General features: G+C 45.3%; 1 protein-coding gene across 7 annotated transcripts in view; it reads right to left on the bottom strand.

Annotated features, from left to right (window-relative positions):
• Odf2 (outer dense fiber of sperm tails 2) overlaps window positions 1–26,231 on the bottom strand; it is a 42,342-nt gene that overhangs the window by 11,299 nt on the left and 4,812 nt on the right. For all 7 annotated transcript variants that reach the window (XM_051185045.1, XM_051185049.1, XM_051185043.1 and 4 more), the window contains 13 exons: window positions 19,253–19,423; window positions 18,168–18,328; window positions 17,107–17,236; window positions 16,479–16,610; window positions 9,678–9,749; window positions 8,335–8,406; window positions 8,132–8,248; window positions 7,650–7,835; window positions 7,211–7,320; window positions 5,172–5,307; window positions 2,230–2,340; window positions 2,008–2,112; window positions 667–825 (listed from right to left, as the gene is read on the bottom strand). In XM_051185045.1, the coding sequence (XP_051041002.1) occupies window positions 667–825; window positions 2,008–2,112; window positions 2,230–2,340; window positions 5,172–5,307; window positions 7,211–7,320; window positions 7,650–7,835; window positions 8,132–8,248; window positions 8,335–8,406; window positions 9,678–9,749; window positions 16,479–16,610; window positions 17,107–17,236; window positions 18,168–18,328; window positions 19,253–19,423 (1,662 nt within the window). The remainder of the gene's footprint in view (window positions 1–666; window positions 826–2,007; window positions 2,113–2,229; window positions 2,341–5,171; window positions 5,308–7,210; window positions 7,321–7,649; window positions 7,836–8,131; window positions 8,249–8,334; window positions 8,407–9,677; window positions 9,750–16,478; window positions 16,611–17,106; window positions 17,237–18,167; window positions 18,329–19,252; window positions 19,424–26,231) is intronic.

Raw genomic sequence — 26,231 nt, 5'->3', positions numbered from 1 at the left:
CAGGATTCTCTGAGGGAGAGGCAAGAGTAGGAGTTTAAGGTCATCCTTGGATACACAGTAAGTACAGTCTCAAAAAAAAAAAAAAAAAAAAAAAAAAAAAATTTTTTTAAAAAGAACCTGTCCAAGTTAGACAAAAAAATGAGTGGTATATGAAGTCTTGGGCAATGCAGGCAGAGACATGTTTCCAGTAACTGACAGACAGATTGCTTCTGAACAAAGGGACTGCTTGCTTCTGTCTCTCAAAACAGAATCCCAGGTAGTGGATCTGTGGAAAACAAGGAGAGGTGGTTAAAGCTTGAGAAAGAGGAACAAAGAACAAGCAATGGCCAGGTATCTGCTGGGTGTTCTTTCTGTAGCAGTGGGTCGGGAGACAGCTGCAAGATACGCAAGGCAGAAGTAGGTAAAGCATGGAGCACTTGGGTGGCCATGGCAGGAGGGCCCAAAGGCTCCTAGAGTGGCGAGTTCTATAGCTACAATCATTTTGTGCAACACGAAGCATTTGGCACACCAGACTTTTATTTCACAGCACTGATGATAGCTCACTCCTTTCAGAAATCGGCAGCCAAGAAAAAGGAAGTGGTCCTCCCTTGGGGGGCGTGCAGCTCATCTCGGTAAGCGGGACCCTGCTCGGGCCAGTTCGTGGGATCCCTTCTGCCAGTCCCTTACCCGGCTGCGCAGGTCTGAAATGATGGCTGTGAGGTCGATATTCTTCCTCTCGTAGCCCTGCAGCTGATCTTGGCACTCGGCCAACTTGGCCTCTGTGATCTTGAGGATGTCAGGCAGTTGTTGCAGGTCAGCCAGCTGTGACTGGAACTGCCGGCGGGCCTAAAGCAGGAAAAGGAGCCCATGGTTGGCAAGATCCTGACTCAGAATAGGATGGGCCTTCCTCTAGAGTACAGGAGGGCTGTCCCAGTCTCCAAAGATCTCACAAAGTCTACAAGACAGCAGTTAGCTTGCTCTCCCACAGGCCAAGCAGACTGATCTTTGCAGGGCACACTTGGGACTGCCTTGCCATTTGAGGTGGCCATTCATTTAGTCAGCAATTTAAGGGACAACACCAGGATTCAGAACCATCCTGAAGGCTCTGCATTTAATTTATTTGAAAAATAATAAGGCACAGTTGTAACCATAAAAGGACACTACAGGGCTCAAATTTAGCCCTAACTTGGAAAAGCCAGGATCACAGGCTGGTCTAATTCTAAATCCCCTAGGAAGGCAGCCATGATGATACAAATACCAGGGGGAAACTAGAAATAGCTGGCCCTACTTCATTCTTGAGCTTTAACAAGACTGAGGAACAGAGACAGACAGTAAGCTACCCAAGAAACCAGTTGCTGACTCAGACTGTCTCCAAGGTTATCTCTAGGGCAATCACTACACACCAGTCAGCCAACAGAGGAGATGTACATTTATAGATGCTACAAAAACAAATGTTCCAGGCAGAATAAAATAGGTATCCAAATATCTGGCCACTGGGTGCATCAGAATCCACTTAGATCACTTGGATGCCAGCCAGAAAATCCACATCCAGAGATGTCCACTACCAGTAAAACAGACAAGCTCTAGTGAATCCAGCTCCCAGCTCCCACCTACAGCACTGGGGAGTAAATTATATACACTGTGCTGAGTACATGGACTCTGTCAGTCCACAGCATGCAGATGGGTTTGTGATGACACACTCAGCAGCTGCCTTTACAAGGACTCAGTTACAGGATGCTTGTACCTTATAGGGTGATTGAAAAGCTGTTCACATTATAAAAAGTTAAGTTGTATACTTTCCCATGTCACACTTGTCTTGCCTAACAAAAGCTAATAAAATCAGAGGGAAAATCCACTTCTCTGGAGTGTCAGCTCTTCTTAGGCTCTCTGGTCTGAGTCAGGAGCCACTTGGACTTTGAGTTGGTTACTCTTGTGAGCTAAATCAGGCAGGGTTAAGGGCACATCGGGTGCCACTGGGATCAGACACTCATATAGGGTAGTGAAGAGAGCAAGGAAGGACGACAATACCGCCTCAATTTCTTTGTTCATCTCATCTTTAAGGATCTTGTTCTCTTTATCGCAGCGCTCTAGCTGGGCAGCCACTTCATCAGCCTCCAATCTGGTTTTCATCACCTAGGGAACAAAACCACAATAGGTGCTCTTGGGCAGAACCTCCCCCTTGCACCTTTTCCCTCAGAGACCTAGTGGTGAGTTCCCAAGCAGCGGGGCCAGGTTACCCAAGGGGTCTACCTGGCTCTTATAGTTGTCGATCATCCCCTCGTAGTTCTTCACTGATGCCTTCAGCTGCTGGACCTCCAGGTGAGCCTGGTTGAGCTTGTCCTCCATAGGGGCAAAGCTAGCCTAAAGAAGGGAAGGCTTGTGAGCAACCAGAAAGAAGGTTCAAGATCAGGGAGGGCTTCCTTACCTTCAGTCTACTTCTAGAAACCAGTAAAGATCATGTCCCTATACAGCAATTTTCATCAGCGAGTTTCTGAGTAAGACTCTCCATTGAACAGAGATGACAAATAAACAATATTTCTTTTCCCAAAAGCAATATACAAACTCTAAAGGAAACAGGGGTGGAGAAGCCAAGTGATAATGCTAGAAAGAGTATGAAGATAAAACACATGGATCATATGTTCAAGATAGCGATTGCTCTATAACTTTTTCATCAATAAAGATTATATGATGCTTTTTTTTTTTTTTTGAGACAGGATTTCTCTGTGTGGCTTTGGAGCCTGTACTGGAACTTTGTAGACCAGACCAGCCTCAAACTCAGATTTGCCTGCCTCTGCCTCCTGAGTGCTAGGATTAAAGGTATGAGCCACTGCAGCCCAACACATATATGATGCTTTTAAAACTTGAAAAATACTTTTTAAAATTAACAATATGTTGTTGTAAATGGCCCGGTAGTGGTGGCACATGCCTTTGATCCCAGCACTTGGGAGGCAGAGGCAGGTAGATCTCTGTGAGTTCAAGACCAGGCTGGTCTACAAGAGCTAGTTACAGGACAGCCTCCAAAGCCACAGAGAAACCCTTTCTCAAAAATAAAACAAAACAAAACAAAAAAAGAAACAAAAAACCGGTGTGTGTGTGTGTGTGTGTGTGTGTGTGTGTGTGTGTGTGTGTTAAATGTATTTTCAAGGCAATGAATTTCCTCATCTCAGACACTTAACTGGTTTTGCAAAACAGATAAAAAGGAAGCAGGAGCAAGCATGAGAATGAATAAACACAGATGAGTAGTGGCTCATATTTATCCTGAGGTCTCAGTGGGCTGAGGCACGACTGTTACATGTTAGAGGCTAGTTAAGGCGTAATAATGTACTATCCAAAAAAAGAGGGAGGGAGGAAAAAAGAAAGATTAAGGCAAGGAAAAGCTGGGAGTACAGACAGCCTGGTGGTACAATGCTAACCTAGCAAGTGCAAAGCCCTATGCTCTGTCCTCAGCATCACAGATGAGAGAGCAAGGAGAGGGAGATGGGGGAGCAGGAAACACAAGGGATGTCTAATATGCAGTACAGAAAAGATATTGTACCACCAAAGAAGTAAAAATAAAAAGACTGATTGATAATACCAAGTGTTGCCAAAGGGACACAGAGCAACTGTTGACACTGATTTGTCACCGGTGGAAACAATGTGTACATCTATTTTGCCTCTTGTTAACATCTTGAACCACCAGATGACCTCACAATCTTCTTTCAAGGAGTATATCCAACTACATGTACCTAGGAGATGTCCACTACCAGTAAAACAGACAAGCTCTAGTGAATCCAGCTCCCAGCTCCCACCTACAGCACTGGGGAGTAAATTATATACACTGTGCTGAGTACATGGACTCTGTCAGTCCACAGCATGCAGATGGGTTTGTGATGACACACTCAGCAGCTGCCTTTACAAGGACTCAGTTACAGGATGCTTGTACCTTATAGGGTGATTGAAAAGCTGTTCACATTATAAAAAGTTAAGTTGTATACTTTCCCATGTCACACACAAAAGCTAATAAAATCAGAGGGAAAATCCACTTCTCTGGAGTGTCAGCTCTTCTTAGGCTCTCTGGTCTGAGTCAGGAGCCACTTGGACTTTGAGTTGGTATGTTTGAGACAGGTCTCTGTAGGCCAAGTTTCCTCAAATTAATAAACTTGTTTTTGTTTTGTTTTGTTCTTTTTTTTTTTTTTTTTGAGACAGGGTTTCTCTGTGGCTCTTTGGAAGCTGTCCTGGAACTAGCTCTGTAGACCATGTTGGCCTCTAACTCACAGAGATCTGCCTCCCAAGTGCTGGAATTAAAGGCCTGGGCCACCACACCACTGTCCGGCCTCAAATTAATAAACTTAAAGTGATCCTCCTGCCTCAGTTTCCTCAGTGCTGAGATTATAGGTATGTACCTCCATATCCATTGTTTAAAGACAAATAAATAGCTGAAGCTACAGAATCTTTCTCAATTTCAAATCCCAATTCCAAATACTTCCTTGGGCAAAACCCTATGTGACTCTCTTTAAACCTTGCTTGCTTTCTCTCTCCCTCTCTCCTCTCTCTCTCTCTCCCTTTCATTTTGGTTTTTTGAGAAAGGGTTTCTCTGTGTATTCCTGGCTGTTCTGGAACTCACTTTGTAGATCAGGCTGGCCTCAAATTCACAGAGATCCACTTGCCTCTGCCTCTGCCTCCTGAGTGCTGGAATTAAAGGTGTGTGCCACCCCACACCCCCACCGCCCCAGCCTTTCTTCCTTCCTTCCTTTCTTTTTTTCTCTCTCTCTTTGGCAGTTTAGGCAAGAACTCTACAAGTAAGCTACATCTCAGTCCAAGTTCCTTATTGACCAAAAATTGTCAACATATAATTGCAAGGCTAAAATGAAAATTAAGCACCCAGCAGACCCCTAGAGAGCCGTGATAAGGGTCAAAGTCAATTTTGTTCACTAAATGAATCACGTAAGCACTTCACATGACACTACATTCTCAGCAGGACTCCCCACTCAGGGAGCCACAGCAATAAACGATTACATTAACCCCCAACACACACACACACACTCACACACACACGAGCCCTGGAGCTAGTAACAGGCAGCACTGCCAGTGAGGCCAGACATCACTGACACCAGAGCACTGCACTCCCTTTATCAGCACGCTGCCCAAGCTCTCTAAAGACACCATGCTCATCTAGCCACTGAGGCCAGCCTGCCCTTGGTATGCATCCACACCTTGAGCCTCTCGTTCTCTAGCTTGAATGCAGAATACTCGGCGGTCTGCCGGTGCAGTCTCTCCACCAGGCTGTCCCGGTCTTCCCGCATCTTCTCCTCCAAGCTTTGTTGTTGGTTTACGAGATCTGTCACCCGGCTGGAAGATCAGCAGATAGAATCAGTTCCCAGATTTTTGTGGGAACAGAGGTCGCCCCCACAAAAGACAGTTTCCACCTCAAGGCATGGCGCCTCTCTGCCCCCAGTCTCCATACCAAAAACTGGCTTTCCCACATTACTGCCCAACTCCCACATAATGTCCTTTCAGAAACTGTTCCCATGACACTTCCTTTGAAGCTGTCTACCTTTGAAGCATAACTGTTAAGTGTGTCCCTCCCTGCTTTCAGCATCACCAGACAGCCCTCTACCCATCCTTTCTTGGTATTAGGACAGAGTCCTTTGAGACCTTTCTCTCAATTTCCAGGCTGTTGGTTGGTTAGGATTGCCCAGGTAGCCCTCACCCCAGGCACTTGGCACATGTGGCTTTCGTGACCCACAGCAATATTCCTATGTGTATACACCTGGCTATCACAGGTAAAAACTGTAAAGACTATGTGAGAGAGGATTGAGTGACAGTAAAAAGCCAACTGGAAGCTGGCTTCCTGTTCACTCTCCCTTCTTTGTCAGTGAAATCTACAGACTGTGGCCTTGATGGAGAGTTCCAAGGCTCTCTGGTCTTAACACACCTCAGCTTCATACCATCACACAATCTTTGCACTGTTTGTGCTCTCATGGTTTTTTGTTGTTTTTCAAAACAGGTTTTCTCTGTGTAACAGCCCTGGCTGTTCCAGAATTCACTCTGTAGACCAGGCGGGCTTCAAACTCAAGAGATCCACCTGCTTCTGGCCCCTAAGTGCTGGGATTAAAGGCGTGCGCCACCACTCCACCTCACCTCCTGCGTTGCTCTTAGAGGTTTTAAAATTATTATTTGGGGTTTTTCAGCTCAGGGGATACAAACCAGGGCTTCACACACTAGGCAAATGCCCCACTGAGCTCTACCCCAGCTGTGTTCTCAGGGTATTCACATAGAGGCTGCCATTTAGCAAACACTGAGTGAGCACTGACTGGACCCAAGCCAGTACACAGCATCTCACCAGGCAGCCTACACCTCACCTTTAAAGCCCTTTAAAGACTCCTCTCCTCTGAACATCCCTTCTTCAGCCCCTCATCTGTACCGTATATCCTTCTTTACACATTCCTCTCTCTCTTTTCCCATCAGATTGAGAATTCCCTGAGAATAGTACCTGATACATGGCAGGTTCTCAACCTTGACGAACTAAGCACAAACACTTCCCAAGGAAAGCTGTCCTCAAATGGAAGGCTGCTAGCTCTTGGTGGCCATATCTCCTTGGCCAAAGAAGCCTGTGCGTCTTGTAGCCCCAACACCCAAGTGGAACTCATGGTAGGTAATAACATTTGTATTCTTCTAGCTGCAGCCCCATAGCCAACACATAGGTACATGGGAGATGTTCCACACATACTTTTACAATGAAGGAACAAATGACTATGGCTGAGAACAATTTTGTGGTCACTGATATTCCACCATTGGCAAAGAAAGTGGGTCAAAGTCAGTCATACACACCCTGGAGGCTACTGCTACCTCTATCTCCCTGCCATACCTCTGACCTATTGGCAGGCAGCATTGGTAGACAATGGAGAATACCCAGGGACCAGCTGCTCCATCCTCCAAAATCAAGCAAGGTAACTGTACCCATGTTCTATTGGGCTAGATTGGGCTTCTGTGGCGGGGAACCTTGTCCCCCTGAGGATACTTACAGATGTTTACAGTTCAGGGGATGGAAACCAGGGCCTCTCATGTGCTAGGCAAGTACAGTAGCAGCCCAGGGCTGCTGGCACATGGCTGCTCACATCTCAGCACAGTTTACAACCCTAACCCACAGAGACCACAGCAGCCTCATGAGCTCTGAGACTCAGGATACCGTGCTCCTTCCACCTGCCCCTTAAGTCCCTCCCTTAGTTCCTTTCTTAACACAAAGACGTACTCATTCAAGACGATAATTTCCAACTCAAGGTCTCCTTTGTCTTTCACAACCTGGTTGTAGCGGCTCCTCCATGACTCCAGAGTAGATAAAGCTTCAGCGACATAAAGGTCCTGGGAACACAGGACAACGGGCATGTCAGCCTGCTTTCAACACCCAGGCTGAAAGGAGGTAAGGTGAGCTAACTTAGAGAGACCCAGCCTCCCTCTCTCAAGATGAGAGAATACTGGGAGCAGTACAGAAAGCCAAGCTGAGCTCCCAGGCTCCCAGCATCACATTATATCCCGTGGGCAGATCCTGAGTCATCCTTCCCTCAAGATGGATGTGCTAGACAGACCTAGCCCTCCAGCCCTCTCCATTTCCCCAGCCACACCCCTCCCAGCTCATTCACTCTAATCAAAGGTGCTCTTCTGGGAGGAGAGACAGGGTCCAGGCCTGTTACCTTGTCGGCAAGCTGCACGTGTAACTGCTCGGCATACTCCTCACTCTTCTCAGCTCGCTCCTTCTGAGCTCGGATGGCCTTCTTCAGGGTCTCTTTGTCTCGGTCTCCCTTTTGCTTCAGTTCCTTCAGCTGCTCCATGATAGCCTCCACTTCCGCCTTGTGCTGGTTCCCACTGCGCTCCAAGTTCTGGAAGGAGACAAGAAGAAGAGATGGAAAAGACAGCAAGGAGGTATGGCAGAGGAGAACAGAGAGGGGAAGATGTAGGAACTCAGACCTACTGGGACAGACACCAGAGCTGTAGCCCCTCTGGGTCTCTTTGACCATGGAAAGCTTTTAAATAAATCATCAGATACCCAAGTGACTCAGTGGAGCAGCCACTCTGGGAACCTAGAAAGCTTTTGAGAGTAATGACTTCCTCGGGTAACCATAAGAAACCTGAGAGTCATAGTTTCTCCCGACCCCACCTGGGAGCCAGCAAGCACCTTGATCTGCATGCACAGGCGACTGTTCTCAGCCTCTTTGCACCGGAGCTGTGCCTGTAGATGCCCACGCATGGACTCCATGGACTTCGAGAGCTCAGACGCTGTCTTTGCTTGAGCCTTGGGAGACAGAGAAAGTGATGGAGCCAGCTCTAACATAGCACCCAGCAGCATGGGCTCAACACAGTTCAGGGTCTGCATGGTACCTTCTCACATTGTATCTCCTGAAGAAGCTCTTCCACTTCCTTGTCCTTGTCTTGCAGCAGTAACAGCAGGCGCTAGGGGAAACAGTCATATGCCTCTGAATAGGGCAAGAGGGGCCTGACTACTCAACATCAAAAGCCACTTGGCAAATGTCAGAGAACCAGGTAGGGAGCACCTAGCCTATGTTACTTTTTTTAAAGAATGAATATGTTTCTCACTTTTTAAAAAAAGTGATGTTAACTGGAGAATAAAGAAAAGCACAAAGCTCAAAGAATCTCTGACACTTCTGCCCAGTGATAACCACACATCATTCAAAACGAGTCTTAAATGCAATTTGTTCTGCACTCTACAAATCTCACATTTATTACAATATGACAGAACCCTCCACATCTTTTGGAATAGGTCTTGATGTTCCAGCATCCTGACCATCAAAGCTTAGCTTAGCTTCCTAAGCTGGGAGTGCAATGTCAGTACCCTCAACTTCCATTCCTTCCTCAAATCTGTATTTTCTCTCTCTGAGCCATACTAGAGCCTCACACTAGAGTGTGAGGGCTGGATGAGTTGGGGGGAGGCACAAACAGACTGGTATCCTTCACTGTTGGATCACTAGTCAGGCAGTAAGGCCTTTAGATTCACTTCCTAACATCTTGCAGAGCCATATAAGGCCATTCAATACCAGAGGATCCCAACGGCTTGGGATTAAGAAGCCTGGTGAACTTTTAAGTTCAGGTCAGCCAACAGTTTCCCAAATTATTAGGTCACTAGACTCCCCTGATTGTTTCTTGTACTTATGAACTAACATCTTGCACAGCTCCAAGTTCCATGGAACATGCAGCCTTGGAAGACAATTCTAAAATGGGGTTCTTAAGTAAAAAGTATTTACTTTTTTTTCTTTTTGAGACAGGGTCTCTCTCTATTCTTTCATCCTGGCTGTCCTGGAATTCACTCTGTATTCCAGGCTGGTCTCAATCAAACTCACTGAGATACGCCTGTCTCTGCCTCCCAAGGGCTGGGATTAAAGGCGTGCACCACCACACCTGGCAGTATACTTTTTGACTGCTGGAAGTCCAAAAACAAATCCAGGTTTAATGGGACCAGAGGACTAAGGATCCCTCATGCTGGTGTCTCACTTTGTACCTTGAGCCTCCAGTCATCAGCTAGCTAGATAAGTCTAGTAGAGAAGGCAGCAAAGCAGGTGCCAACCCATTTTATAGATCACAAAATACCACCCAGACAAATGGCAGAACAGGGTTCCAGTCCTGCCCTCTATTCATCATCTCCATTCTTGGAAACTCAGCCCTCTGGCAGCTAACTCAATGGAGTGGGCAAAGGGTGTTGTGGTTACCGCTTTCTCTGAGTCCGCCTCTGCCAGACGTTTCAGTAATGCACCTTGTTGCTCCATTAGTCTCTCAGAATCCTTCAGCATGGTTTAAAAAAAACATATAATTTTAATAAATACTCCACATCTCACTGATTTTCTTTGCCCCAAACTATTTCTAACCCATAGTAGTATATGTCAATAGTCTCATTATAAAGTCATAAATGTAAATAAAAGTTCAATATGCCAGGTGGTGGTGCACGCCTTTAATCCCAGCACTCAGGAGGCAGAGTCAGGTGGATCTCTGTGAGTTTGAGGCCAGCTTGGACTATAGAGCCAGTTCCAGGACAGCCAAGGCTACACAGAGAACCCTGTCTCAAGGGGGAAAAATAAAATAAAATAAAACAGAAATAAAAGCTGAATACACATCCCCACATTTACCCTCCAGATCTCAACCTAAAGCTAATAGTTTGACGGTGGGCTTCCCCTTTTCTGTGCATTGCATTTAAATTTTGCTTCCTTTCAGAAAGGGTGGGAATTCAAGACAGAGTTTCTCTGTGTAACAGTCCTGGCTGTCCTGGCTTTGTAGACCAGGCTGGCCTTGAACTCACAAAGATTCACCTGCCTCTGCTTCCTGGGGGCTTGGATTAAAAGTGTACACCACTACTGTTCAGCTCATTTTACTTCTAATATTTTTTAAAATTTAGATTTTTTTTCATCATATGTATATGGGTGTTTTGCCAGTATGTGTCTGTGTACCACAAGTGTCTGGTGCCCACAGAGGTAAGAAAAGGGGCATTAGAACCCTTGGAATTGGACTTAACAGGTGTTTATAAGCCACCATGTTGGTACTGGGAATTAAATTCTTAAGTCCTGGAAGAGCAGGTAAGGCTCTTAACCACCAAGCCATCTTTCCAGCCACAATGTGTATGACTGTTTAACCTGCATATATGCATGTGTACCAAGTGCATGCCTGGTGTCCATAGAGGTCATATACATAATCTTAAAAAAAAAAAAAGCTTTATGCTTTATGAAAACAAATTTGAATGCCATACAATTAATATCCTGACATGTAGACTACAGTGACTGAAACTTCATGGTATTGCACTGGGTATACACAGGCCATCTGCTCCAACACAGCTCATGTGCTCTCATCACACAAAAAAGTTAATGAGTTCACTGTGGTGACCATTTTCCAACACATATCTACCCAACACCTGCAATATATACTGTTCTTATTGGTCAATTACAGTCCTCCCAAGCTGGCAAAAGTATTTAAACTGGAAAAATTAAAAACTTTTGGGTACATTGTTGTTTAATTGTGATAAAATATGCAATATAAACTTGCCATTTTAAGCCAGGTGTTGGTGGCGCACACCTTTAGTCCCAGCACTTGGGAAGCAAAGGCAGGTGGATCTCTGAGTTCGAGGCCAGCCTGGTCTACAGAGCTAGTTCCAGGACAGGATACAAAGCAATACAGAGAAACCCTGTCTCAAAAAACCAAAAAAAAAAAAAAAAAGCAAAACAAAAAACCAAACAACACTTTAGTTTGTTGGGCACATAGCAGTAACATTTAGTGCATTCACAGGACAATGCAATCACTACCATTTCCATGTCAAAGACACCCTGGTCCTATTAAGCATCTACTCCCCACTGCACCCTCCCTCTAGACCTTGGCAGCCACTAACCTACCAGTGCTTTTTTCCCCTCCCTGGTGCTAGGAATTTAACTTAGGTAGACATGCAACAGTTCTGAGATGTATTTCCAGTCACTGCATTTTCATTCTCCTTGCTGATTACCTTTCATGTTTTTTTTTTTAAAGAATTTATTTTTATTTATATAGGTGTGTGTATGTGCATAGCATGTATGCAGCTGCCCACAGAGGCCAGAAGAGGGTGTGGGATGCTGTCAAACTGGAATTATAGGCTGTTAAGAACCACCAGACCTGAGTGCTGGGAGCCAAACTCCAGTTGTCTGCAAGAACAACAAATGCTCTTAACTAATGAACAATCTCTTTAGTCCCTATTTTATTTTATTGTTAGTTGTTTTTCAGACAGTCTCTGTGTAGCCTAGGCTGGCCACAGAGATCCTTACAATGCACATGCCCCTACCTCCCAGAGTTCCAGAGTGCTGAGATTTATAAGCCCATGCCACCACCTGAATTCTATTGATTTTAAAGCCCTTTCCTGTTTCTCATCTATTTGCATATGCATGCACACAAGCTGTGTATGTATACATTCATGTGTGAATGCAGAGTAAGCATGCAATGCATGTGTGCAGAGGACCACCTTGGGTTTTGGTCCTCATCTCCTACCTTGACTCAGGCTAGATGGCCCTTAAGTTATGAGGATGTTCCTACCTATCTTCCCAGTAGATTACAGACACCACTTCTACCCAGCAGTTTCTTTTTTAAAGATTTATTTGATTATTTTATGTATGAGTGCTCTCTCTGCTGTGTATCTTTATGCCAGAAGACAGCATCAGATCCCAGTAGGGATGACTATGAGCTACCATGTGGTTGATGGGAATTGAACTCAGGACCTCAGGAAGAGCAGACAGTGCTCTTAACCTCTGAGCCAACTCTCCAGCCCCTTACCTAGCAGCTTTTATATCAATTCTGGGGATTTGAATTCAAGCTCTCATTCACATCACATATAAGTTATATGGCAAGCATTTTTACTCTCTGAGCTATCTCCCTGGCCACCTCGCCTCTAATCTTCCAGTATTTTAACTCCTTCTACAGTCTGGGCTATTATGCTGTTCTTGGATCTATACTTGCAACAATGAGACAATGGACACTGCTCAACATAGAGAATGGTCTCTTGGAATGATACCAGAAAGAGAGATGCCCTAACTCATATGGCCCTTGCAGAAGCTGAGTGCTTACTTCACCACTCTCACTTAGCCCTAGGTCTTGGCCAAGGTTCTGCTGTTTTAATTTATACTTCCCTAATTATGAGGGCGACTCGGCATTTTTTGTTGTTGTTTTGTTTTTCAAGCAGGGTTTTTCTGTTAAGCTCTGGCTGTCCTAGAACTCACTTCAGTAGATCAGGCTGGCCTTGAACTCAGAAATACACCTCCCTGTCTCACAGTGCTGGGATTAGGGATTAAAGGTATACACCCACCACTGCCCAGCTACAACTCAGCATCTTAAGACACTGACAGTCATTGAGATTTCCTCTGATGACTATCTGTTTCTCCTTGTCCATTTTCTTACTCATTGTATCTCTATGACTGCCCAAGTGTATGTTTCTTGACACACAAAAAAGGCATCCCTTGAAAGAAAGGATCACACTTTCTTTTTTCCATTTTTTTCGAGACAAGATTTCCCTGTATTTCTTTGGAGTCTATCCTGGAACTAGCTCTGTAGACCAGGCTGGCCTCAAACTCTCAGAGATCTGCCTGCCTCTGCCTCCCAAGTGCTGGGATTAAAGGCGTGCACTATCAACACCCGGCTGAGGATCACACTCTTGTTCCCTTCGCTTTCCCAGGTCCCCTGATGCCATTTCCTAAGCACTGAGCACCTGGGAGATTCATGTAGGAGAATGGAATAGTCAGGGACAGACTGGGACACACAGTGAGACTGTGACTCAAAAGGAAGAGGTAGGGAAAAGGAAAGAAAGGCCTATAGCTATTGCCTTCAGGTAAGTCACTGAGGCTCCTGGCACCATGTGCACTCCCCAAAACATTCCACTCTAAGAACCTCACACATCCGAGGTAGTGGGACTGGGACAAGCAAAGGACCCAAGGCTGCACAGCTACAAAGGGCAGAGTTGGGCCCTGAAGTAGGCTCAGACTACAAAGCCAACAGCAGTCCAAACACTGAGCACTTGCCCCCAAAGTAGGCACTGAGCCACAGAACAGATCATACATGCTGTGAGTTGGAACTCTTTATCCAGTAAGAGACAGACTCCAAGATTATAGAGGTTATGTCACAAAAGGAGAAAAGCCTGGTGTGCACCCCTGTAGTCCTAACAATCAGAAGGTGAAGGCAAGCATTGAATTGAAAGCTGATGGCAAGTGAGATGGCTCAGAGGCTAAGAGGGAAGAGCTTGCTGCTCTTCCCTGAGTTTGAATCCCAGCTCCCATGTGGCAACTCACAACTGCCTGAAAACCCAATTCCAGGGGATCCTAGGCCTTTGGCTTTTGGCCTTCTATGGTACCACACACAAACACACACACACACACACACACACACACACACACACACACACACACACACACTATTATTCTTTAAAAAAAAAAAAATTAAGACTGAAGGTCAGGGGATGGAGAGATGGGTTAGCAGTTAAGAACACTTGTTCTTGTTGAGGACCTGGGTTTGGTTCCCAGAACCCACATGGCAGCTCTAAACTGTCCTTAACTCCAGGTACAGGAGATCTGAGGCCGCCTTCTGGCCTTTGCAGGTCCTAGGCGCTTATGTATAGACATACATGCAGACAAGACACTAATACACATAACGTACTTTATTTTTTTTTTTTTTTAAGATTTTGTGATGCAGGGTTTTTCTGTGTAGCCCTGGATGTTCTGGAATTTACTCTGTAGATAAAGCTGGCCTCAAACTCAGAGATTGGAGTGCTGGGATTAAAGGTGTGTGCTACTACTACCCAGCAAAATTAATTTGTTTAAAAAAGAAAATGGAAGGCCAGCCTAGGTTACACCAAAAACTAAAATCTATACAAGACCTATCTCAAAGCAAAACCAGAACCAAGGATTTGGCTTGTCTTCACAGCATTTAAGACAGAAACACAAACTTCAGGAATTCAAGGTGTCCCATAAGACCCTGACTCAAACCCAAAACCAAATAAAAGCTGAGTGTAGTGGCACCCACTTATAATAAGGAATTCAAGGCTAGCTTGGGTCTACACCATAAATGCCAGGCCAGCAAGGGCTATTGAGTGAACACGTATATCAAAAAATAAAAATATCTTTCTTTGCTCTCTAAAAGAAAAAAAAAAAATCTATAGTCTTTTTGAAAGTGTCACATTTCTCCTGGTAAAGCAGCAGCAGCTACAATTTAAAAAGCACTTGTCACATGCCAGGAAGGATGTCAGTCCTCATCCATAAATTCTCTCATCTTTTCATAATCCCAAGAGGAAAATGTTCTCCCCATTTTATAGAAGAAAAACTGAGGTATGAATTGCCTGACTTCAATCACCAAGTGGGAAATTAAACAGGTATAACTACTTTAGGGACAAATTTGGCTATAACTAGAAGCATTAATAGAAGCATATTCTAGACCGTAGGTATTATCAGTCTTCTTATGTTCACTTGGCTGGGACTATAACTCAATATAGAGCTCTTGTCTAATACCCATGTACCCTCACCACAATCCCCAGAACTGTGGGGAAACATGGATGCTTGCTAACCTAGTAGTATTTCTCACTCCAAGGTTCAGAGTCAACCCTACTGGAGAACCACTGAAGAACAAGTGTGCATATAATGCACAGACACTCATCAACAATCTCGGGGTTGGGGGGTTCTTTGCCATTTGTAATAGCATGGCTGACCCTGGGGAATACAATATTAAATGAAATAAGGCAGACACAGACAAAGACAACATCACCTCATTCGCATATAGGATCTGCAAAAGTCAAAAATAGGAACAGAGAAGAGTAGTGACCACATCGAGGAGGTTCAACTGGTAAAGTATTGGGCAAGGAATCAAAATTTCAGTTACAGAGCTGGAGAGATGGTTGCATAGGACCTGAGTTCAGTTCCCATCACCTACATAGCAGCTCACAAACAGCCTGTAACTCTATCTTGACGCCCTCTTCTGGTCTCTGCAGGCATTGCGTATGCAAACACACGAACACACGAACACACACACACACACACACACACAGAGCTACAAAATAGTAAGTTCAGGAGACCCACCATGCAACCTAATGACTCTGGTTAATAACATATTTTAAAAAGAGTTGAAAGTACCTTCTAAGTATTGTTACCACACATATGAAATATATGTCCTACATATCTTGATTTTATTAAGTATACCTATCACAAAACAGTAATGCAGGGGCCAGGTATGGCTGCCTAGGCCTAGAATCACAGCACTCAGGAAGGTATGACAACCTTGAGTGCCAGGTCAGGTACAAAAAGAGATACCCACCAGGCTGGCCTCAAACTCACAGAAATCTGCCTGCCTCTGCCTCCTGAGTGCTGGGATCAAAGGTGTGAGCCACTAACATCAGGCCCAGAAACCCAAGTTTGATTATTGGAACCCACATGGAGGTAGAAGAACCAGCTCCACAAAATTATCCTCTAATCTCCATGATTACTGTAGTATGTGTACATACGCATGCACACACATATATGTACACACAAAATACCTATTTTTCTGTGGCACTACAGATTAAACCTAGAGGCCTACTTGTGACAGGTAAAGCCTCCAACTTTGAGCAATATCCCCAGTTTCCCCCACCCCTTGCTCAGAGGCAGGTGTAGCGGCCCCACCTTGAACTCCAGCATTTTGAAAGCTGAGGCAGGAAGACTGAGAACTTGTGATCCAAGGAAAAAAGAGAGGAGGAAGGAGAGAGGAAAAAGAGGAAGAGGGGGGGGGGGACAGGAAAAATCAGATCTAGGCCTTCCTGTCCCTACTCCCAGAACTGCCTTCTGACTTCTCAGGTCCTTCTACTACTGTTGGGCCTGGCTTCAAGACCAGCTGTGATGGTACCGAACTCTTAACGTCAATGACTTCCCTGACTAGTGCCCTGGTCTTTTCAGGCAGGGCCTCACAGAGTTGTTTAGAGACAACCAAGCAGGACTCACACTGGGCAGGGAGGAGGCAGAGAAGCAAACTGAAGCTGTGCCAGGTTAGGTGCTCACCTCTTTGGAGTGCTGTTCCCTCAGTAGATCTCGGAGGGTGCGGTTGGTTTCCTCAAAGGTGCTCAGCTTCTGCAGGAGAAGTTCCTTCTGCCTCGTTAAGGTGTTGATGTCGGTGCAAGTCATCTGTTTCTCCTAGAGGAGAAGCATGTGTTATGCAGCTCAGGGGAAGGCAGGCTTATGCATGTGTTACACAGCAGGGGAAACAGGCTCAGGAGTGCCAGGAAACTCAGACAAGAGAGCTGAGCCCACAGGTGTCAAGGTCAGGTCTCCTGGAAGTGGGCCTGGGTAAGGGGAGAGGTAGAGAGGGGCCGGAGTGCTCAGTAGGAATGAGTATGGTAAGGGTAGGATTCCTGCAGGAGGCAAGAAAGATGGCAACTTGCAGGAATCAACCACATGCCTTGACTCACTGTGATCCCAAGTGGCCCATGATTTGGTCTCCTCAGATGCCCTGATCAACAGAGGTCATCTTCAAGGACCAAGGCCCAGGAAGTGAGAGTGGGGGGGTTGGGACTGAGCAGTTAGGTGTGACCTCCCCCAGCCTGGAGATGTCATAAAGTCAGGCTGATGACTGCGTAAAGCCCCCACCCCACCCCCACCCCCACCCACCCCATCCTAGGGCACCACCTACGGTTTTCAGCTTCCCAATGGTGTCCTTCAAGGCCATGACCTGCTTGGCAGCAGCTGCCCCATCCATCTCAGCCTCCACCAATTTGGACATGAGGCACTCCTTCTCCTGCTGGAGGTGTTTCTTCTGAAGCCTGGGGCCAGAAAAACAGTGTCCTGAGAAATGGTGCCCCCCCCCCCCAGAGTGCTGAAGCCTATCTCACAAGGGCCTGAGAAACTCCTCTGCCAGGAAACAATAGGGCAGGAGTGCGGGAAGCCATTCCTGCCCAGGTGGCCTTCTAGAAGTATGAGAACTCAAAGTCATACTTGCGTCAGTATTAAAACAGATCCTCTACTGGAGACAGCAGCATGCCACATCCAATGACCTTGACTATCTCAAGACTGCCTTCATGTTCTTGAACTCACTCAGCCCTTCCCATCACACTGTCACTCTGCTTGTTTCCTCTGGGGCTCTTGTAGCTGGGGATGTCTTTTGGACTTGCTATGTCACAGTAACTGGCCTTTAATTCTCAATCCTGGATTTACCTCCCGGTGCCGTGACTACAGGCAAATGCCACCATGCCTGGTCACTGCTCATTTTTAGTATTCCTCACATGCTGAAAGTACTGTCAACAGGCTGGAGGGGGCTGGAGGGGTCATGGCTCAAGGGTAAAGCACTGAGCATGTTCAGGCCTAGAATTCTATACCTACAACTGAAAAAAAAAAAAAGATCCCAACACTACACCCTGCCATCTCTGAGACACTTTTGCCCTCTGCAGCCTGTTTTAACCTACTTTCCATTCCTCGAGGCAAATGATGCACACCCTGGGTCTCCCATTAAAGGTTCCCAGCATTTCATCTTTTGATGCCTCCCTGCCTAACTCCACAGTCCTGTCTTCCCCCAAACCCCTGTTTAAAGGAGTTCTCTGGCCACTATCCACAACACCATACTGCGTCCTCATTTGTTCCCCAGGGACAGCTGTGTGCTGTACTGAGCAGGCTCTTCACAGGCACTACCAGGGCTGCTTCTGGGGGGGCCGGAAGGGGTCAACCTGGAAGCAGCACCTCGAAGCCAGGATTCCTTACATAGTGAAGTCCTTCTCCTCTTTAATCCGCTCAATGTTGTGTCTGAGCACTGTGTTTTCATGCTCGGTCTCTGCCAGCTCATGAGCCACTTCCTCCAGTTCCTCCTTCCGCTCCTCCAGGAACCTTTTGGCCATTTGACGTTCGCCTTTCTGCATCTTGACCTTGGAAAGGGGACACAGGAAAGAGCCACTGAAGAGATAGTTACATCTAACCCTTCTAAGAAGGGTGATAGAATAGTCACAAAAACATTGGCTCTCCTCCAGACATATACTTCACCCAGTCTATACATGAAGAACCTGTGTACAAAGAAACTGAGTGATGCGCGCTGGCCAGGGGTGGGGCCAGGCAGCAACAACAGTACAGTTGGCATGCTGCAATAGGAAAGATGTCACAAAAAAAAAAATAATACAAAAAAAAAGAGAGAGAAGAGTGGGTATGGAGCTAGGATGGCCTGTTTGTCAGGAAGGTTGGCTCTCAGGATCTCCAATAAGTAAAGGGTTAAAGACACAGGCACCTCAGCAGTAAGGGACCTGGCTTTTAATGGCAGCCCGACCTGGTGGTGGTATGGGGGCGGGGGTCCTTGCATGGCATGGGGTGTTTCCAGTCCCACTCCCTCCTGCCCCAACTTTACCACCAACAAGTAAAGACAGACTTCCTCTGTCTTCTCTGCTCTCATTCAGCTTTTCTAAGCAGCAAAGGCTGAGCTTTGTTTTACAGGCACTAAGCCATAACTGCAGCCCTTGGAAGGCAAAAGAGGATAGCTCAAGTCAGAGCTACATAGTAAGACTGCCTCAAAGCACAAACAAAAGAGAAGCTAATCTGTGCCAGCTTCCCTGACTACAATAATCACATCTGGCTACCACTGAGCACACCAGGAAAGCTAAGTATTCCTGGAGAGCTCTCCTAGTATGAAGGAAACTCAAACTGCCCAGTGACCTCTCCAAATAGGTGCCCTGGGAAGGCTTGCTGAGGAGAGACAGGAGACCCACAGAGAGGCAGCCTTTGGTTAGCATCCATAGGTTAACCTGCTTAGCTCATCCCACTTGTTCTCAGGTATGAATTGTCTAGCCCATTATCTCCCTCACCTCAGATTTGAGACAACCGACCGCATTCATTAGACTGTCAATCTTCTTATCGTAACGGTTCATTTTACAGTGACCCGAATCGTCGTCTTCTGTAGAGAGGTCACTTAATCGCATCACTGAGACCAACTTTTCTGAAGATGGTGGTGTGATCTCCAGACAGTGAGGTGGATTCTGATGCAAAGGAGGGAGAGACACATAAGCAGCTGAGGTCAAGCCTCTGACAGAATTCCACCTATTATTTGCGCACTAGAGGCTTGCTGACTACCAAGATGGCAGTCAGAGCCAACACAAGTCGATTGCCAACCCCAGAGATCTTGCCTAGGAACCAACCACTCCAGACCCCCCTGAGGGGGAACATTACCTACCCAAGTCTAAATGATGCTTTTGAAGAATTTATAACAAACATTGAAAGAAAAGGCATGGGTTAGATGTTAAGTTATAAAGAAGGCAGGTTTGGGTGCTGTATGCCTGAACAGTTCCAGCTACTTGGGAGGCTGAGACTTCTAGGAAGATCACCTGAGCCTAAGAGTTCAAGACCAGGCAACATAAAGAGACACCCTACCTTTAAAAAGAGAAAGAAGAGGTGGGGGGGGAGATGGAGACACATGATTGTCTGAGTTTTAGGCCACCCTGGTCTACAGAGCAAGTTCCAGGACAGCCAGGGTTACACAGAAATCCCGTCTCTCAAATTCCAAGGGATGTGATGCAGCATCTCTTCTGGCTTCCAAGACATATTTTTGATGCTTTATAAACACAGGCAAAAAACATCCATAAAATAAAACTTAAAGAATAATGGGGGCTAGAGATATGGTTCAGCAGTTAGGAGTGTGTACAATCCTGTAGAGGACCAGAATTCTGTCCCCGGCATATCAGGTGATTCCCAACTGCCTGGAACTCCAGCTCCAGGGAACCGGATGTACTCTGCTGGTCTCTGTGAACATTCACACATGTACATACTCTGTAATCCCAACACTCAAGAGCAAAGGCAAGTGGATCTCTGTGAGTTCAAGGCCAGCCTGGTCTACAGAGCCACTTCCAAAGCCACACAGAGAAACTTCGTCTTGAACGTCCCCCACCAAAGAGAGAGAGAGAGAGAGAGAGAGAGAGAGAGAACTGGGAGTGGTGGCACACACCTGTAATCTTAGCACTTGAGAGGTAAAGGCAAGAGGATCATAAATTCAAGGTCATTCTCCATTACACAGCGAGTTCAAGGTCTGTCTCAGAAACAAAACAAAAATTAACACTACACCTTTAGTCCCAGGAGGCATAACTTGAGCCCATGGATTCAAGCCAGCCTGGGCAACACAGCAAGACCTTAAAAGGAACAAAAGCATGATGAAAACACATTTCCAGAGCTGGGACTATAACTCAGGGCAGAGCACCTTGGAGCATCACCTGGTTTTAATCACAGTCATGCAAAAACAGAAAATTTACAGAAACAGCTCATGCAGTCACAAGAAAAATATGCCTTAATTCTTACTAAGAGCAAAAAAATGGGGCCACTTAAGAAAAGATATATTTAAAATATGACTACAACTCTCTTTTCAAACAGCAATAGTCTAGAGGTGAAGCTAGTGGCAGAACACTGGTGTAGTATATACAGGGCCTTTATTATTTAATCCTGAATAAAAATAAAACAAAACAGGGCTGGACACATGGCTCAGCAGTTAAGAGAATTTGCTACTCCCAGCACCCATAGGGCTGCTCATACCTCTTTTTTTTTAACTCCAGTTCCAAGGGATCTGACACCCACCTCTGGCTTCTGCTGGCACTGGATGCACATGGTATACAGACATACATACAGGCAACACACACACACACACACACACACACACACACACACACACATTAAAAAATAAAAATAGGCCGGGTTGTGGTTGGTGCATGCCTATGATCTCAGCACTCAGGAGGCAGAAAGACAGGTAGATCTCTATGAGTTCAAGGTGAGCCTAAGCTATGGAGAAACTCCATCTTAACAACAAATACACATACACACACACACACACACACACACACACACACACACACACTCACACCTGGGGGTGGTAGTGACACATGCCTTTAGTTCTAGTACTCAGAAGACAGAGGCAGGTGGTTCTCTGTGAGTTTTGAAGCCAGCCTGGTCTACACAGCTAGTTTCAGGACAGCCAAGAGTAAACAGAGATATCCTGTCCCAAGAAAATACACCAAAAAAAAAAAAAAAAAAAAAAAAAAAAAAAAATTCATGGAGAGGGGGAAATGTGATGGGAAATGACCAGGGCAGAGGTTATTTTGGTAGGTAATAGGATGGTAGTGATGAGAATAGGCCAGAAGTGAGCTGGAGGCTGGGCACGGTAGCAATTCTGGCACTGGGAAGGCAGAGACAGGTGGTTCTCTGTGAACTCAAGGCCAACCTTATCTATATAGTAAGTTCTAGGTCAGCTATGTAGTAAAACCCTTTCTCAAAAACGTTTTTAAAAAGGGAAAAAACTTAGATCAAATAATGGTGTGGAGGACCAAGCAGGGGAAGGCATAGAGCACAGTGGTAGGTTGCATGCTTAGCTGAGACTCTGATTTTAACTCCCAGCAGCAGCAGCACCACCAAATCACATGATACCTCAGGTAAGCCTGGAGCGATAGATGGCTCAGTGCTTAAGAGCACCTGTTACATCAATGTGGTTCACAACCACATGTTCCAGGGATCCAATGCCATCTGTGATACCAAGCACACATGGTACACATACACACATGAAAGCAAAACACTTATACATGTAAAATAAAATCTAAAATAAAACCAACCAGGAAAAACAGCTGCAGTTTAGTTCTGGGGGAGCTTGGACAAGTCACTTCTCTGGGGATTAATCTCTGGTATTAAGCTTCCAGGGAAAACAGCAGCACGATTTCTCCCAGCAACCCACAGCTACAGGAAGCCAATTTCTACTGTGTGTGTGTAGGTAAGAGGACAACTTTTTCAGGTTGGTTCTCGGCATCTACCCCTCTGTGATTTATAGAAACTTAACTCAATCACCAGCTTCAAATTGCAAGACTAGCACTTTTATCCACAGAACCATTCACCAACCATTCACAGCTGCATTCCATTCCTTGCACTACGTGTGTTCCAGGGACTGAACTCAGACCATCAGGCAAGTACCCTTACCCACAGAGCATCTTGCTGGCCCCTTTTCCCTTGTTTTTTAATATTGCAGCCTTAATCTATCCAGTGCTAGAACTAGGAGGCATGAGCCATCAAACCAGATTTAGCTGATGGTGAGCATCTAGGTAGATCCAGGATGGCATGATCTTGATATGTAACCCAGAATGGTCTCAAATTCATGGCAATCTTCCTGCCTCATCCTTCTGAGTGCTGCGATTACAGATGTCAGCCACAAAACCTGGCATGGTTTTTTTCTATTGACCCAGGTCTATGTAGCCTGGGTTAGCCTCAAATACACAGCAATCTTCTTGCCTTGGCCCCTCAGGGCTTGGATTACAGACCCATGTCACCAACCCCCATAAGTATAATTTTAAAGTATCTAGAAACAGGCTAGAGTTGCAGCTCAGCTAAAAGAGTGCTAAGGGTGTATGAAGCCCTGGGTTCAATCCCCTGGACCACATCAAAACACATAAAAAAATTCAGTGGCTTATGCCTATTGTTCCAGCAGGAATATCAGAAATTCAAAGTCAGGGACAGGAAGATAGCTCAGTCAGTAAAGTGCTTGCCACAGTTCAATACCCAAAACTCATTTAAAAAAAAAAAAAAATCCAGGCTCAGGGTGCTACAAAGATGGCTCAGCTGTTAAGAACACTGAGTGATCTTCAAGAGATCCTGAGCTCAATTCCCAGCACTTACAAGGTGGCTCACAACTAACTATATTGGGATCTGATGCCCTCTTCTGGCATAAAGATGTACATGCAGGTAGAGCATTTTTATATATATAAAATAAATAAATCTTTAAAAAAAAAAATCCAGGCTCAGTGGTAACATGCCTGTGACTCCAGCTCTGGAGGATCCCTAGGGCTCGATGGCCAGCCAGCCTCACCTACTTGGCAAGTTTCAGGTTCAGAGAGACCATGTCACAAAACAAAACAAACAAACAAAAAAACAAGTTGAAGATCTCCTAAGCAAAGACCCTTGAGGCTGTCCTCTCACTGCTGTGTGTACATGCATCTACCTGCACACGCATGTACACACACCCTTTTCTAATTTTTTAAAGGAGCAGAGGCAAGGGTGTTGCGCAGGTCATTAATCTCAGTACTAATGAGGCAGAGTACAGTGGATCTCCGGGAATACAAGGCCAGCATAGTCTACACTGTGAGTTTTAGGACAGCCAAAAAACTATATAATAAAGACCCTGTCTCAAAAAAAAAAAAAAAGAAAAGGGCTAGAGGGCTGGGCACAGTGGCACATGCCATTAATCTCAGCAAAGGACACTGGGTGGTGGCGCACGCCTTAAATCCCAGCACTCAGGAGGCAGAGGCAGGCAGATCTATGTGAGTTCAAGGACAGCCTGATCTATAGATCAAGTTCCAAAACAGCCAGGGCTACACAGAGAAACCTTGTCTGGAAAACCAAAAACCAAAAAAATAAAAAAAACAACCAAAAAAAAGGACAAAAAAATTCAGCAGAGACAAAATGATGTGAATTTGAGGGCAACCAGATCTACACAGTGATTTCTAAGCCAGCAGACTGTCTTAAAATGTAAAACCAAAAAAGATCTGTTAGAGTTGAGAGATGGCTCAGCATTAAAAGAGGGTATACGGTTATTGGAGAGAACTGTTACAGTCCAGTTGCCAGTACCTATATCCAGTGATCCATAACTGCCCACAACTACAATTCCAGGGGAATCCAAAGCCTCAGACTACCTCGGGCATCAGCACTCACAAGGACACGCCCATACCACAGATAACTAAAAAGAAATCTTGGGGTTGGAGAGATGGCTGGGTGGTAAAGAGCACTGGCTGCTCTTCCTGGGGACCTGGGTCTTACTTCAGCACCCACACAGTGGCTCACAGCCATCTGTGACTCCAGTCCCAAGGGGCGTATTGCCCTTCACAGGCCTCCATGGGCACTAGGCACACAAGTGGTACAGCCACACATGCAAATAATTTTTTTTTTAAATCTTAAATTTTTAAAAGAAATTCAAAGTCATTCTCAACTACCTATCGAGTCTGAAGCCAGCGCAGGCTACGTTAGACTGTCTGAACAACAAAAATACCTTAAAAAGTTGATACCTCATATGCTTAATGACGTAGGATGATAGTAATTTTTGACCTCCTTTCTGTATTATTTTTATATTTTTAGATTTACTTATTGTTACGTTTTGCTTGCTTGCTTGTCTGTACAAGGCCAGAAGAGTAGGATGTCACATGAAAAGGCTGGGAACTGACTCCCCTGAGGTCTTACAGAGAGAGCAGCAGAAATGGAGTCAGGACATGTGGGTGACCTTGTAGGTGCTGGGACTGAACCCAGGTATTCTGAAGAGTATAAGTGATCTTAACCACCGAGCCATCTCTTCTAGTGCTTTAAACTTCTTCCCACTCAATAAAAATGGTACCTTACTGCATTGGTTTCAATTTCATTATTTTTTGATTTTGAGACAAGTCCTCACTAAGTCCCAGCTGGCCTCTAACTCTTAGCAATCCTCCTGCTTCAGACTCCCAAGTACTGGGATTACAGACATTCACTACATCTAGCACTTCTCTGCAAATGAAAGTTTCAAATTTACTTTTCGATGATTACTACTAACGTAGTAAAACAATGTTAAGGGACCATTTTTATTTCAACCTTCTTTCCTTTTTTTTTTTTTTTTTTTTTTTTTTGTTTGTTTGTTTTAAAGATTTGTAGCCAAACAGTGCAGAGGCAGGCAGATCTCTATGAGTTCGAGACCAGTCTGGTCAGGAATTCCAGGACAGGATCCAAAGCTATACAGAGAAACCCTGTCTCAAAAAACAAAACAAAAAGATTTATTAAATATGTATATAGTATTCTGCCTGCCTATATCCCTGCAGGCCAGCAGAGGACACCAGATCTCATTACAAATGGTTATGAGTCATCATGTGATTGCTGGGAATTGAACTCAGGACCTCTGGAAGAACAGCCAGTGTTCATAACCACTAAGCCATCTCTCCAGCCCCTCTTGCAACTTTCTTTTGGGGGAGCAGTATCTTTTATAGTGCCAATACTGGGGCACTGAACCCAGGACCTCACACATGCTAAGCACACACTCTACCAGTTAGCCCCACTCCGAGCCAGAAATGCCCATCTTCCTTGTGTTCTTACACTATTCACAACACTTTCTATGCATTTCTGATGATACCCAGATTCCTCTTGTCTGCTGAGGATAAACTGACAAATCAAAGAATCAAATCCATGTGGTATGATTATGAATGTCAGAATTACACCCATTTTTGGGCTTCTCATTTTCAGACTTACAACTCTAAGAAAAAGACTGACTCTAAAGTATCAGGCTGAGCACATTTTTTTGAAACAGGTTCTCACCATGTAGCCCTGGCTGGCCTAGAACTTACTATGTAGACTAGGCTGGCCTTAAACTCAGAGATCAGCCTGCCTCTACTTCACAGAGTGCTGAGTGTTGGGATTAAGTGTGTGAGGCACCACACCTGGCCCTCTGAGCATCATTCTGAAGCCTTTACTTCTACTGATAGAATATTGTTCAAAACACAGTCAAAAGCTTTGTAGCCTTTGAGTTCTTCACTGCAATACACTTAAAACAAAGAATAAAGAAGCATGTCTTGCCAGGCTTATAGCTAGAACCCCTATGCTGGTAATGCCTGGTACAAGCCTCAAGGAATGTACTGTGTATGAATCATTGGATGGATGGCTGAGTAGGGGTGGTTGACGTAGACTAATGGCTGGGGTTGGGGGATAAGTGTGGGTGGATGGTGGATGAGTGGGTAGGTAGTTAAGCAGGTACATGGATAAACATTATTAAGGTGTAACTATAAGACACATATTCTCTACTACTAAAAGCAATTAATT

Source organism: Phodopus roborovskii, unplaced genomic scaffold, assembly GCF_943737965.1.
Source record: "Phodopus roborovskii unplaced genomic scaffold, PHOROB, whole genome shotgun sequence".
Classification (NCBI taxonomy): Eukaryota; Metazoa; Chordata; class Mammalia; order Rodentia; family Cricetidae; genus Phodopus; species Phodopus roborovskii.
Note: the sequence above shows the minus strand (reverse complement) of the source record. Positions and strands in the feature narration are given on the sequence as shown.